General features: G+C 41.2%; 1 protein-coding gene across 1 annotated transcript in view; it reads right to left on the bottom strand.

Moving 5' to 3' along the window:
- The window catches only part of plcd3b (phospholipase C, delta 3b), a 46,425-nt gene that overhangs the window by 6,985 nt on the left and 24,735 nt on the right, over positions 1 to 14,705 (bottom strand). Inside the window, exons 4-13 of the mRNA XM_049563820.1 lie at positions 10,902 to 11,130; positions 9,852 to 9,981; positions 9,451 to 9,676; positions 8,126 to 8,327; positions 6,144 to 6,288; positions 5,699 to 5,851; positions 3,013 to 3,156; positions 2,764 to 2,917; positions 2,450 to 2,566; positions 98 to 276 (exon numbers count right to left, since the gene is read on the bottom strand). Coding sequence (XP_049419777.1) covers positions 98 to 276; positions 2,450 to 2,566; positions 2,764 to 2,917; positions 3,013 to 3,156; positions 5,699 to 5,851; positions 6,144 to 6,288; positions 8,126 to 8,327; positions 9,451 to 9,676; positions 9,852 to 9,981; positions 10,902 to 11,130 — 1,679 coding nt within the window. The remainder of the gene's footprint in view (positions 1 to 97; positions 277 to 2,449; positions 2,567 to 2,763; positions 2,918 to 3,012; positions 3,157 to 5,698; positions 5,852 to 6,143; positions 6,289 to 8,125; positions 8,328 to 9,450; positions 9,677 to 9,851; positions 9,982 to 10,901; positions 11,131 to 14,705) is intronic.

Genomic DNA, 14,705 nt, shown 5'->3' with positions numbered 1-14,705 from the left:
ATTGACACTGATGCAAATACTTGTGGACCTGCAGTTTCACCTACAGTATATTTGCTACTTGGAACTAATTTAGGGCTGGTTTACAGCAGCGTCTTACCCGCACTGTGAGTAGGACAGGTCTGTGGCCTGTACCTCCACCAACATTCTCTGGGTTGAAGGTGGTGTCAGGGCGGCACATGAAGGGAGGCTTCAACACGTACCCACACTGATTATTCTGCAGGAACCTGCCTTGGTTTAGGTCCATCTGCTCACCAGGTGTCTGAAAATTTAAAGCAACTGCAGAAAAGCACAACTGTGTTAGCAGATGCATCTACCACGATGTTAAGACCAATGGTTAGTGGAAGTATGGGTCGCACACAATTAGACAAAAGATAGGAAAGTAAGAACTATGAAGAATGTGTGTCTGCAGTCCTGTCACCAGAATAATATGCTAACATTGTAGGTTTCTGCAAACCACAGATATGTTACATTTGTTAGTTTTATATGTATAACATAGTTCAAATTACATTTATATGAGCTGAGTTTCTCATCAGGAGGAAGAGGGGATGGTGGAGGGTGTGACACCTAGGTAAGAAGGCTGCCAAGTAGTATAAATGTGGTTTAGTTTATGCGCAAAAGCCATTTGGTAAGGGTAAGGAAAACATGTGTTTTTGGCTTAAAATACCAGTACAGCTGGAGTTTGGAATATATCCAACCATGAACCATTCTTTGACAAGAATCCGGGACATGTCTAGCTGTGTTTGTGGCAATCTGGAAATTCATCGGTATAAAAAAAAAAAAAAAAATTTTTACAATGTAATGTAAATTGGAGAATCTGTCTTGAGAGATTATGTTTGTGGTGACAAAAGGGTATTTCTTAACAAGAGTTCGGGACATGTCCAGCTGGATTTGTAGCAACAAACTCTTAAATACAGTTTGGGACATGGGGACATGGGAACATGTGTAAAGGATTTGTGGCAATAAAAAAGTGGGGACATGTCCAGCTGGGTTTGTAGCAATGAAATTGTGGTTTGTTTTATAGGAGTTCAGGACATGTTTCACCATGTTAGTAGTGGCAATCGGAGGTATTTTTTTAACCAAGAGTTTGGGACACATCATGCTAATTTGTGGCAACAAAAACATGTTTTTTATTGAGAGTTTGGGATATATTAAGCTGTATTAATAATGACATAAGGAGGTAATTTTTAACAAGGGTTTGGGACATATCTAGCCAGATTTGTAGAGACAAAAGTGTGTGTTTTTAAACAAGAACTGGGGACATGAACAGCTGTGTTTGTAGCAAAAAAACGTGTTTTTTAATGAGTTTTGGACATGTTAAGCTGTGTTTGTAGATTAAAAAAATGGGTAGTTTTTATTGATAGTTTCTGTGTATTTTTTTTACAAGAGTTTGGGAATTGTCCAGCTGGGTTTAAAGCAACAAAAGCTGGTATGTAAGCCAAAACATAATGATTTGTAATGCAATCTTAAACAAATGGCTTTTGTGCCTAAACTTAACCACACATTAACCAAATCATTTTCACAACATAAAATTGAGAATTGAGACGTAAAGTTTAAATTCATTAAACATACAAATGTGACATATCTGTGGTTTGCAGAAATGTGCAGTGCCAACATTTATTCTGGCAATTCACCCTTTGCTAAGGCCCGCCCCCCTTAGTTACTGTTGCTAAGTCTGACAAACTTTCGGTTTCGGAGCTAGACTGGCATGGCGCTCCCACTGTTGCTAACTGCACTCCCTGGAGAAATACTCCCAAATTTTTTGGAAAAACAAAAAAGCGATTTCAGACAGAAGCAGACAGAAGGGTCTACAATATGCATTTTAAGGATAAATTCAGGATGTCGACACAGCAATGAAATCAAGGTAACAAAATAAAGGTTGAAGCTAAAGCCTATAGTTCACAGAGTAAAAGTCTCTGCGCACAATGCGTTGACACGCACACAATATCAGCAAAGTTTCCCTGCTTCCCTTCACTGGTTCCTGCACAGCATGGTCAGTCTTTTTTTCCCTGTTATAATCATTAGAAAGCAAAAGCAGCATGTGTATACATTCAGTGGGCTATATCTTCAGTAGCTAGCTAGCTAACCCTACACTTTTCAGGGTTTGACTTTGGTTTTGGAACAGGAAAGAAACATATATCTCCTTCCAACCTCTCCAGGTAACGAGTATCATTAATACACAACGTGCCCCAGGCACAACATTTAGCTCCAAATCCACAAAACCAGCTCGAAAATGAAGGAAATCGGAAACAATTGCATTACAGTCAATGGAGCACGGGTGTGTTGTTGTCGGACCCTGGTCTGAGCCGGCCCAATGCTACGTTATGATTGGCCAGTCTGCGTCCAGGGGCGGGACTTAGAAAAGGGTCAATTGGGTTGATGTCTGAGTAACAACTCTTGTTTTGTCAGCCTGCATCTCTTGTGAATAGAAGGAAATAAAATAAGCTCTCACCAATTTGACAGCCTCCATTCCACATCTCCTGAGGGTTGTAGTTGGAGGACTGGAGGCGCTGGCCTGAGGGGTAAATCCTGCTGAGCTGGTGGCTGTTGTGACGAACAAAATACATCCCTGTAGGGGACGGACAAGAAAAGTCCAATTAGTCTAGTAAGCTGAAGCAAGGCTCATTTTGCTTTTGTGCTTGTGCTGCCTGAACAAGACAGACTCAATAGCTAACTGTCAGTATACAACCAAATCTAAATGATCTGTGGGCAGCATGCAAACCTTTACTTTTAGAAAGTATGTTTAGTCACATGCACATATCATACCTGAGTCCTTAATGAGCCTGAGTGCTTCACTCTCAGAGAAAGAGGACAGGTCAGTTGCCGGGTGTTTGGCTGCTTGTTCAAAGCTTTTAAAGGGAACACTGCGGGTGTACACCACCAGCTCGGACAGCTCTGGACTCAGTTTAGACACACCTGGCTAAAAGGCACACACAAAAACCCATCACATCACACCAGCAATCAGTAAAAGCCACAGCTGCTAGGATAAAGGTGAGCTGCTGGTGTTGTACCCACCACCTTCTTGTCCTCTTTCTTTCTGCAGGATTTGCTGTCAGTGCAGCTGGCCTCCTCGTCTGAGGAGCTGAGATCTGACGAGCTGGATGAGCACTCCACCACGCGCTCCCTCTTCCCCTTCACCAGGATTTTACCCTTAAGATCCTGCACACACAACCAGCACATTACAAACACTATATATGTACCATACCAACTTTGTTGAAGATGATACTAATAGTTAAACTATTTTTTATGATAAAAATACTCATACTTCATTACTGCCAGGGATGGGTTTACACTGGAGTTAGAAGAAAGCCCAGAAAGAGTGCCTTATGTGTCAGAATCAGATGCTGATGGCCACTGACCAAGCTGTCATATTTGACACCCTCGGAATGAGAATGGGCGGACAAAGCACTATGGTAAAGCACGAGTAACCGTCCTTGCAAGTACCTGGCTCCAGGCATGGTTACCCTAACCTCGTAACCCTCTACCAAGCACTGTGCTCACATCTAAGAAGTAATAACCAATCCCAGAGAAACAGCACCAGGCTTTGAGCGAATTCTACTAAACTGTAGAATTAAAACTTCAGGGTCCATTATGTGATGCCATATGGCCCAAAAAGACTTTTTTTCATAGACTTACATAATTAATGAGACATTTGTAGATCAGTGGATAAATTCTGTTGAGCGACACAACCCCCACAAAATAACTTCACTATCAGGATTTCACAATTGGGATTTGTTTCATCATTTTATCCCCATTCAAGCTAGGGCTAAACCCAAAGTTGGACGCTTGGCCAGCAAAAGTCTTCAGTGTGCCTGCTTTTTGGGCATAAGATCAAATCAAACTTTTTTGGCTTCATGCACCTGTAAGCATCTTTTATAGGAGAAAACAGGGCTCTGCCTCCAATGTTGTATCCAGTTCTCTTTATACATCCACAGTTATAATTCTTACTCTAAAGCCCTGTCTCCACCAAGCAGTCCAGTTCAGTTCAGTTCGGTATACATTTTTTGACCAATGGAACTGTTCCTTACTGTCTCCATTTTTGGTCACCCCTTTGTTGGGGTACCTAGCACACAGACCCAATACTAAAAGGTGGAGCTAGAAACACTGCAGTCTGTTGATTGGTCAATAGTGGGTAGCCACTCTAGCTCAGGGCTGAGTTGAAGCTGGTTTTGGAGCTTATGTAACCACTGTTCATACCAACTGCCGGCAACTTTTAAGGTGGAACATTTATTTGTAATGTTATTAAATGCATTAGTTGACAATGTGAATCCGTCAGCACACCTTAAATTTCAATATGACAACTTTGACCGTTCCATTAGTTTTTATTGTCTGTCTTTGATGACACTTTTTACACTACGAGTCACGTTCACCCATTCACACACACATTCATACACTGGTGGCCGAGGCTACCATACAAGGTGCCACCTGCTACTCAGTTTTAACACACTCACACAGTGATGGAACAGCCATTTGGGGTTCAGTATCTTGTTCAAGGATACTTCAGCCTGGAGGAGCCCAGGATCAAACCGCTGATCTTTCGATTGGTGGACGACCCGCTCCACCTCTGAGCCACAGCCATCAACTGTCTAAAGGGTTACTTTTGGTTCCAAAGGTACCGTACCGAAAGTGTTCAGCAGAAACAGGGCTTAAGATACTGTCCTTTGCCAGGAGTAACCCTAGTCCTAACCCTTAAGGTCTGTGCTTCACTTCAGATCCAGCCACTCCCTCCTGCCCTGCAGTTTCCAGCCTTTTCCACCACCTACCCTGCCCACATACTCACCTACGTCCCATTCCCTAATCAGCCTGGCAGTATATTTACCAGCCCATGTCCAGCTACATTTTGCCAGATTGTCATTGTTTCTTATGCCTTAGCTTCATAGCCCTCTGACTCCTAGCCTGTACCTGAACTTGATCTGTTCTCTGTTTTGACACATTGCCTGTTTCTGACCTGCTCACCTGTCATACCCCTCTTGGATTGGGTTGTTCAGATAAACTCTTGTGCCTCACATTCACACCCATGACACTTGATTGCTACTAATATAATAATGTATGACAACAGTGAGTGTAAAATCCCCAACTCTGCAAATAATAAAATCACCTAAGTGTAATAAAAGGCACCCACATGACAGTGGTCAGAAGGCAACACTATTGTGAAGGCGCCTCAAGGGAGTGTGATTACTGGGGCACAGATCATGAGTGCACACACTAACCGTTCCACACATTATGATTACAAGGAAATGAAGAATAAGTGGGACACAGAGGAGCAGATGGCCCCAGATTTCCCATCTTACACAAACAGTTGTTCTCTCCTTTAATCCTAACAGTCGCTACCAAGACAGAGAAAGTGTTTACAAATCCTGCACAGACATAAATACAGAGAAATAAAAGTCTTGCCATCCAGTTGGAGAGAGTTTAGATATTAAAAAGTGTGCCAGAGTGAAGACCTTGCATAGAAATCTGACTGAGTCACTGGCTATTTTTAACCACATCCACATTCCACTGAAAAGTAGCAACTGCACTCCAAATATCTATCTGGACAAATCATTTAATCATGTCAGGCAACTGCAAAGCCTGCCACAGTGTGGTTCCAGTGCATGCCAGCATGATCTGTGTCTCAATGAAAGATGTGATTAGTTTCACTAAATACAGTAGCTCTTATAGGGATTGATCTTTATCAGAATACGGAACAGTGTTTCCTTGCCTCTGGAGAAGGCAGCTTGTTAGGATCAAAATCATCAAGGGGCTTGGTGAGCAGTTTGTCTCCCAGGATGGATCGCAGGTTTTGAGCCATCACTGTCTGCTGCTCCACGGAGCAGTGGTTCTCCAGGGACAGGATCAGAGGATAAGGAGAGGCCTGCCAGAGAGGGATGATAGTGCACACACAGGAAAAAAAGGATTTATTCTGAAGAGCAGAAAAAGGGAAGTCTGCATAATTGTCAGTGTACACATAACTCTTAAACCATACATATTTTTAGAAGTATATCATCTCTGTCCACATGAATGAATTAAAATAATTTAAGAACTGAACTTATAATTTTCATCTGTAGTGTATATCTCTGCATGATTGTGACCAAGGCAAATATTGTACGCCTTTATTTTTTTCCAGGTGACAAGTCAAATGATTCTGATTCTGGTAAAATACTCACTTTGAAAGCGTAGTCGTTGATAGTCTCAATGACTTCGACAAAGGGCACTTTGGAGGTGAGTGTGTGTCCATGATAGATGACCGGCTCTCCTTTATCTCCATCCCAACAGTCCAGCTCCACACAGCGGCAGCCATGATTCAAGGCTCTGAGAGAAATATCATCATTAGGAATCTCTGCGCCAGACGACTGAGTGAGTAAAGGTGTAATTTAAGAGTTTGTAACTATTCTGTATGCTTTATCTCCTTCTGTTGGCAACTTGTACAGATTGCAACGACATCCAAAGACTAGCTGTACTCCTGTCTATGGCATGCATCCCTGTCAAAATGTATCAAGGCCTAACTGGCATCTTTTGAATATTTTATGATGGATATTTTAGAAGATGTTCTTTCATTGTAGTTTTATATTGGATTGAACTTGTTCCTGTGCACCACGAACTCCATCTTTGGGACATAGACTGACTTCTATCATCTTCGCAGTATTTCTGTCTCATGTCACTCCCTTTGTACCCCCTTGGAAAGGTGTATCTCACAGTTTGAAAACCTGTGCTCTAAAAGCTTCCAGGGGGCATCCTTACTAGATACCAGAACCATCTTAGCTGACTTCTCGCGATGCAAAGAAGACGTGGTTCTGTTCTGAGCTCCTTTTAGATGCACAAGCGCACATCCACACCAATACATTGTCATGAAAAAAAATCTCTGTACACATGAGCATTTAAGCAACATTTTTGTCCATGCTAACAAGCCTGAAAACACATATCACATGACCATTCATGTACACTGAACATGCGCATATTGATATCAACAGGAAGCAGATTGTCTACTCTACCGTTACTTGCTCATTTACAGAAAATGCTATGTAGATGGCGAAAAGTAAGACCACAGATTTATTTAATGACAAGGTGATGCTGTAGCTGAAAATAATACATGAGAATAAGGCATTCAAGTGGCGGAAAACCGATTGGGAGTCTTTGCAAAGCAAATACGTTGACATATCAGAGCAATACTGTGAGCATTATCCATCGCCAGAGGAAGCCATAGCAATGGGAAAGGAGTACCCACACAAGAAGGATAAAATCACAAAAGGTATGTAGACCTAGCTATAATGTTTGACTTGACACGTTGTGACTGATAAGGCCCAATCGGGAAGAACGTGGGTGTCTGCATTATCATTTCCAAAAGCCTATCTTTACATCTGTCCAGAGTAAAACCCAACTTTGATGTTTTCCAACTAAAATGTGGGTTAGAAGTGTTTTCAAAGGTCCTATTATCCTATTAGATTATTATTATATTATTATCCTATTAAACATGTTTTGTGAGGTTACAGTGACCTTTGAACATTGACCACCAAAATAAGATCAGTTCATCCTTGAGTCCAACTGAACCTTTGTGTCAAAGTTCCCTCAAGGTGTTCTTGAGATATTCCATTTACAAGAATGAGACGGAAGGGGTCACAGTGACCTTGACCTTTGACCACCAAAATCTTATCAGTTTATCAGTGAGTTCAACTGGACGTTTGTGCCAAATTTGATGAGACCCCCTCAAGGTGTTCTTAAGATATCGTAATCAGGAAAATGGGACTTACATACAACCCAAAAACATATGCCTCTAGCAACCCCTGTCACCAGCACTGAGGCATAAAAACATATAGTGACCATAGTGTGCACATTGTTTTACTTTTAACAGGAGTGTTAACTACTCTTATGTGACATACCTCCCCTGTAACATATTGCTAGACTGCACTTGTCTGTGATGGTAAAAATAATAATGATGTGACTGAGTCTGCATACATCCCAATTGCATCCTATAAAATCAAACAAAACAAGATGACTGAGCTATCTGGTTTGTTTTAGCCGCTGATAAATTAGCTTTACCTAGCAAATTACAAAGCAAAACATAGCACATTGGCATGTTCATTCAGAAAATGTTTCAAAGGGCTTATATACATGTATTGTATTGTATGTGTGGGGTGCTGTTCATTCTTACCGAATGTACGGCTCTGTGCTGCTGCTCCCAGTCAGCTGGTCCTTAGTGAGGTAGGTGTTGTGGGACGAGGAGATGAAGTAGTGGGCCAGTGGGTGATTCATGTCTTGGTAAACCCTTGCATGGTCCGGGTTAAACACACAGTTCTCCTTAGACAGCATGTACATGGTAAAGCCATTGGGGGTCATGAACTGGTTCTTCTGGGCTGTACTAGGCAAAAGCACCAACACACGTCAATAAAGGAGGGGAATTATTTTATAGTGAGTAAACTGGTAGTCATAGTGTAGTTTGTAAAATACCATTCATTTTTAAAAGTTGAAGCTCTATGATGTGTTTTTGGGACATACAGTGTAAAGCTGATATGATAGCATGTTTTCGAATAAAAAAGATATAAAGCATGTTTTTTCTTATTTTTGGAGGCAGTCATCCCTATCTTGCCTGCAACTAGTTAAAAATGCAGCAGTGAGTATCCGTGGCCTGGAAGAATTGATTTTAAGATTCTTTTAATTGTTTCTAACTCGCTGCTTAGACGGGCACCAGCTTACATCTCTGATCACCTGAAGGCCCACAAACATCAACGCTTGACTGTTGCAACGCTTCACGTCACCTGTGTCTCGTCCAAATAGTTGTACATGAACACACCAGAAAGACAGGCATTACTAACACGTATGTTCAGTGCCTACGTGAGAGGAAATAACTCTCCATACTAGCAGGCAGCAGCGGTTTGTATTTGTCATTCAAAAAGGGAAACTGGAAGCCAGTGAGAACTGATTCAAGACGCTAGTTAGCCAGTTAGCACATTAATAACACAATCTGATGTTGAAAGAACAAAATATATTTGCTGTTTCTGCTGGGGAAACAGATGTCACTGACATTAACTGACGACCAGCTGTTGGCTTGATGCGTCAGGGCTTTTAGTCCCTATGCTATGGCCAGACTCCTCAGATCCTCTACATCAAATTCTAAAGGTGTCCAAACTGTTTTTCATTGTTGACTGTGATACAATTTACCTCTCAGTGTCAGTTTGTCCCCATCTAATCCCATCCTTTCCAACTCATTTGAAATTGATTTTTTGGCAAGTTGATATGGTTATTGTGAGAGCCCAATATTCACTCTCCGTTTAGCTCTATTTTGGTCCTCACCAAATCCTGAGAAAAGCTGAACAGCTGCTGGATGCTGTGTGTGTAACATCTAGTCACTAACTTTGCTGGTCTCCCATTCGGTGCTGGGCAGGTAGCGAAGGGTCTAATGGGTTTATCAGAACCATTTTGCTGAACACACCAAATAAATGTTGGTACTTTGCAAAATATTGTTACTTAGCACCGTACCCCACTCATTAAGTTCATAGGTGAGGATGAGGCTTTGGGCATGGATGAGTGAAGCATCCTCCCCCTGGTCCTTCAAGAAATCCCTCAGGTCCACAGTGGAAAGTACACAGCCATTTGCAGAGTAGCGGATAAACACAGCATCCAGCTCTGGTCTCCGTAACAACTCCCTGCAGAACACTTCAATTTCCCCGTGGTCCAGACGACCGTCGGCAGACTGGTCACATTTCTATCAGAGAAACAGAGTAAAACGCAGATGATCACTCTTTGTTTAGTTTTTCAGGCTGTACTGTCATTGGAGGTCTGTCGTTAGTTATGTCAAATGAGTTTATAAATCATTTTGAATTACTGATGGAAATCCCAGACATGGGGCCAGTGTTTTTAAGTATGTATGGGTGTGCTACCTGAAAGAGGCTCCTGGCATACTGGTCACTCAGGTCAATGTTGATCATCTGCAGCAGTGTCTGGACTTCGTCATAGCTCATCTTATCATCATGGTTCTGGTCAGCCCGACTTAGGTAAGCATGAATCCAGGTGACACACAAACATAGTCAAGGAAGCAGCAAGAGCAGAAATGTACAGTTTTCGGTGGTGTTTGATCAATATGGAGTTTGAAGAACAGAAGTAATAATTATACTAATTCTGCCTATGGATATTTTGTGTTGGTGTCCTGGTGTTTTTTTAAAACATTTCCTTCAAAAAACATGAATTACCGCCTAATGATTGTATGCTTAGAGTTACATCCATGTCTGTGAAAACATGGATGTTTCACACACATCTTCCCCGCAGCAGCTAAGAGGATCTATACAATCAGCACGGTTTCAAGGTGGGCACCCAAGATTAGTGTCACCAATTCAGTGTATTTTTGAATACATGTTATAATGTCATTCTTTTATCCTATTAGACATTTGAGTGAAATGTCATAATTAGCGCATTAATTCTTGAGTTATGGCTCAAAGTATGTTTTGTGAGATCACAGTGATCTATTCTTATCAGTTTGTTCTTGAGTCCAAGTTGACGTTTGTGCCAAATTTGAGGAAACTCCCTCAAAGCCTTCTTGAGACATGGCATTGAAAAGAATGAGACAGAGGAGCTCTTCTGTGTGGAGTATGCATGTTCTTCCCATGTCAGCGTGGGTTTCCTCTGGGTAATCCGGCTTGTGAGCGTGAATGGTTTTCTGTCTCTATGTGTCAGCCATGTGATAGTCTAGTGACCTGTCCAGGGTGTACCCTGCCTCTTGCCCGATGTCAGCTGGGATAGGCTCCAGCCAGTGGTTACAGAAAATGAATCAATAAAGTACTGTATGAGACAGACGAGGTCACAGTGTCCCTGACCTTTGACCACCAAAATCTAATGAGATGTATAAGTAGATATATGATTGTTCTTGACACTGTTGTCTCTGCATGTACAGTGTAGAGAGCTCTACAATTCTAAATGAATGACAATAAGGATATTGATCAAGTTTCTCCTTCTGGGTCATGTTTTCCACCCTCCCCTGCAGGGTTCGGATTCCACGGGCCCAATGCTGAGCCTCCTCCTGACTCTGGCAGAGGAGATCCAGGCTCTTGCGGGGTCCTTTGAAGACCACCGTCAAACACCGCTCCTCGGGTACCGAGCCAGCCATCTGCCGTAACATCTCCGACTGGCAACCCTCGCGAACACACTCCACTTCCATGACAGAGACTGAGGATGTGTGAGGGGAACAGAGAGGAAAAGGTGGAAGAGGAGAAAGAGAGAAGTAAGTAAAGTGTAAGTATTGCCAAATTAATAATCCATCCTGATAGTCATTCCAAGAGGAACTTGTAAGTGCTTTGTTGTTTTATTGATTTCTTTATCAGTTTTCTGAGGTATTGTTTTATATTGGTGAGCTTGGACAGAAAATACTGGACATATAAAGGAGACCACAGCAAGAAACATGGTAATTAAGAAACACTTCTTGTAAGAGCAACCTTTGCAAATGACAAACTATCAAGGATAGAGAGGAGACAAATGTGCCATAGATCTGGAGGGCTGAAAGAGCTAAATGAGATAATGGAGCATAAGTGGACAGGACTGTGTAGAAATAAGGTTTATGGTGCTTTCCTCTATGAGGTCATTGCTGCTTTAGAGAGGTGAGGTCAGAAAACAGGTTCTCACCTGAGTTCCCTAAAAAAATAAGCTTTGAGGAAATAATTGCAATAAAGCGAGTGCACTGAAGAAGTATATATGACATACTTATGTCCTGTCGTCATCACCTAGGGGAGCTGCGTCTCCCTATACTTGACATTGATTGGTTTGTAGATGGACTCATCCACCCTCTTGTATCCCCTCTCTCTCATCCTCTCGGAAAATAATTTAGAAGTGTTGGAGGTTTTTTGACTCTTTATAAAGTTGTCTCGTTCTCTGCATTGTTCATACTGAAACCTACACTGCACATTTTATACCACCTGACAACTTCATTGCTAACAGCCACCGTCACTCCCTCTGCCATTCCACCAAACACACACATTATGCACTGTGGAGCCATGAGTGTGAAGGCAAATGGGACTCCAAAGCACTGCTCATTGGTTTACAATATAATTACAATAACTGACAGAAGACTGACAGGAAATATGATGTTCATGTTACAAAGTCATCTACCAGAAATGTGCGCTTGCATGTATTTGATTGGCCATTGTAGCACCTTGCTGGAAGTCTCATTGTGTTGCAGTAAAAGCTGAGCCAGGTATAACTTGTGCAGTGGCACTCCTACAGTATAAACAGAGTCCCGTTTCCACCAACACTTTCAATATAGTACCTTTGGAACCAAAAGTAACCCTTCTGGCATGGTACCTAGCCCCTAGTTCCGTTTAGTGTTTCCACTGCAAACAGTACTCTTAAATGTGGGCGGGGTTGTTGTCACTCCCTGCTCCGTCCAGCACTCACTGTATTTCCGCTGCACCGCTGACAAACAGGGAAGTCTGCACCTCATTTATCGTCCACAGAATGGGATTGCAAGCCAACATATTCAGTACAAAATAAAACAGGCTGGAGTGAAAGCCTCTCTCAATGGGATATTTAAAAAAAAAGGGTTTGTGCATTTAGTCCTTTTCAGGCAGACGCAGGGGTCTGGTGTTGCCATAGCCCACAGGAACGCTGATCCATGACACTTTTTTTGAGGATTAGAATCTATGCAGTTCACATAATCCGGCCAAAATTAACATATATCTCAAGACACTTGAAGATCCACTCATTACTAAAGGTGTATGTAGTCTAAGAGAGACAATATAAACTAATGGAATGGTCAAAGTTGTCATATTGAATTTTAAGATGTGCTGATGGATTCACATCGTCAAGTCATGCATTGAGTAACATTACAAGTTAATGTTCCACCCTAGAAGTTACCAGCAGTAGGCCCAGTGTATTAAATTATTTTTTTTACAGCTCTGCGAGAGGCAGCGAAACATCATTTCATTTTATAGTTATAGTTTACTAATATATCTAAGACAGTATGAACAGTGGTTACACACCCTTCAAAACCAGCCACAACTCAGCCCTGAGCAAGAGTGATCAACTGCTGTTGATCAATCAAGAGACTGTAGTGTTTCCAGCTCCAACTTTTACTACCTGATCTGTGTGCTAGGTACCCCAACAGAGGGGTGACCAAAATAGGGTCTGTTAGGAATAGTTCCATTGGTACTATCCACAACTTTTCACAGTGGAAACAGAAAAAATACGTACTGAACTGAACTGAACTGAACTGAACTGTTTGGTGGAAACAGGGTTTGTATCTACAGTCTATGGTCACATCCAGCACTACCCACATTCAGCACAAATATCACCTTGGCAGGTGATGGTCACTCACCTGCTTTTGCTTCAGTGTGTCTGTGCCCTCAGGCAGCTGCATTTAACAAAGTCAGCAAACAGCCTCATCTTTGTTAGTCGTTTTGTCATCCACAGCATAGAACCCAAAATACTGCCACACACTGCTTCTCAAGAAGCTTCTGTGTTGTTTTTATCTGATCAGTACAGCTTGGCTCACTCATGTACTTCTCCATTTTTATTGATTATCCTAGGTTAATGATTGGTCAAAAGGTCAAGCTTAAAGTGATTTTTAAGAGCTCTCCCTGCTGGACCACAAGGCAAACTACTTGAAACGGTCAGCTGCATACAGATTTTGAAATTTGACTTCAACTAAAACATATATATATATATATATATATATATAATATTATATATATATATATATAATTTTTTTTTTCCAAAAGTTCAAATTTTGAATAAAAAGTGACAGCCCAAGCTGAGGGAAAAGGAAGAGGAGGGGATCAAGTCAGAGGGCTGGGTTGTGATAAAAAGGACATTACAAGGCAATAGCAAAAGCTGTTTTGAACAGCCACACTATCATGAGAGGCTGGCGGTCATAAGGTGTTGAGACATAATATTGTTTAAATCTGGGGATAATTGTTCACATTTTCAAGCAGCTTTTCCTGAAAAGCATTCATACAGGGTTGTAACTGGTCAAAGCGACAGGAATGGTTTTGTCAAGAATGAAAAAAGAGAACTATAGAGATAAGCTCAAGCCCAGCTTACATTTTATTTTCATACTATTTTTAAATTTTATACATTCAAACCCACGTCATGCCAACTGTGTGGAGAAGAAAAGCATGCAGTGTGTACAACCCTGTACAACATGAAAATTTAAAATTATGAAACATTATGAAAGATGTAGATCAGACATGTTTTTGGATATGAGTAAATATCGCAACGCTGACCTTTCAAAGAAGGTCCAACAACTCCACCACTGGTGGAAAACTGTAAAAAAAAAAAAAAAAAATCCTATTTGGATGCAAAGATGCAAAATGACAATGGCAAATCAGGCTTAACTCTTTCCCTCTCTGAAATGAAATGCGGATCACTTCCTTCCAACACAACTGCCACGGTTTAGCTTACAACCAATACACAAGTGCCAGGATTGTCTTTTACATAAATTTGACATGTTGGCAGTATTCTGTTGATGCTTCTCTGGAAACTAAGACGTGAGGGATATGTGATAGGAATGAAACAAGGGATCAGGAGCACAATGGGAGCATTGACTTCCATTGACTGCTTTGTCCCATTTTATGTGCATAATCATGAAACTCTATCTACAATACTTCTGGTGTTTGATAAATAAATAAATAAATAAATAAATAAATAAATAAATAAACCAAAAAAAAGGAAATTTAAAAATAATGATGAAAATAATAATAATAAAAATGATGAAAAATAATGGTGAAATATTTTGAGAAAAGGGAACCTTT

Source organism: Epinephelus fuscoguttatus, linkage group LG20, assembly GCF_011397635.1.
Source record: "Epinephelus fuscoguttatus linkage group LG20, E.fuscoguttatus.final_Chr_v1".
Lineage (NCBI taxonomy): Eukaryota > Metazoa > Chordata > Actinopteri > Perciformes > Serranidae > Epinephelus > Epinephelus fuscoguttatus.
Note: the sequence above shows the minus strand (reverse complement) of the source record. Positions and strands in the feature narration are given on the sequence as shown.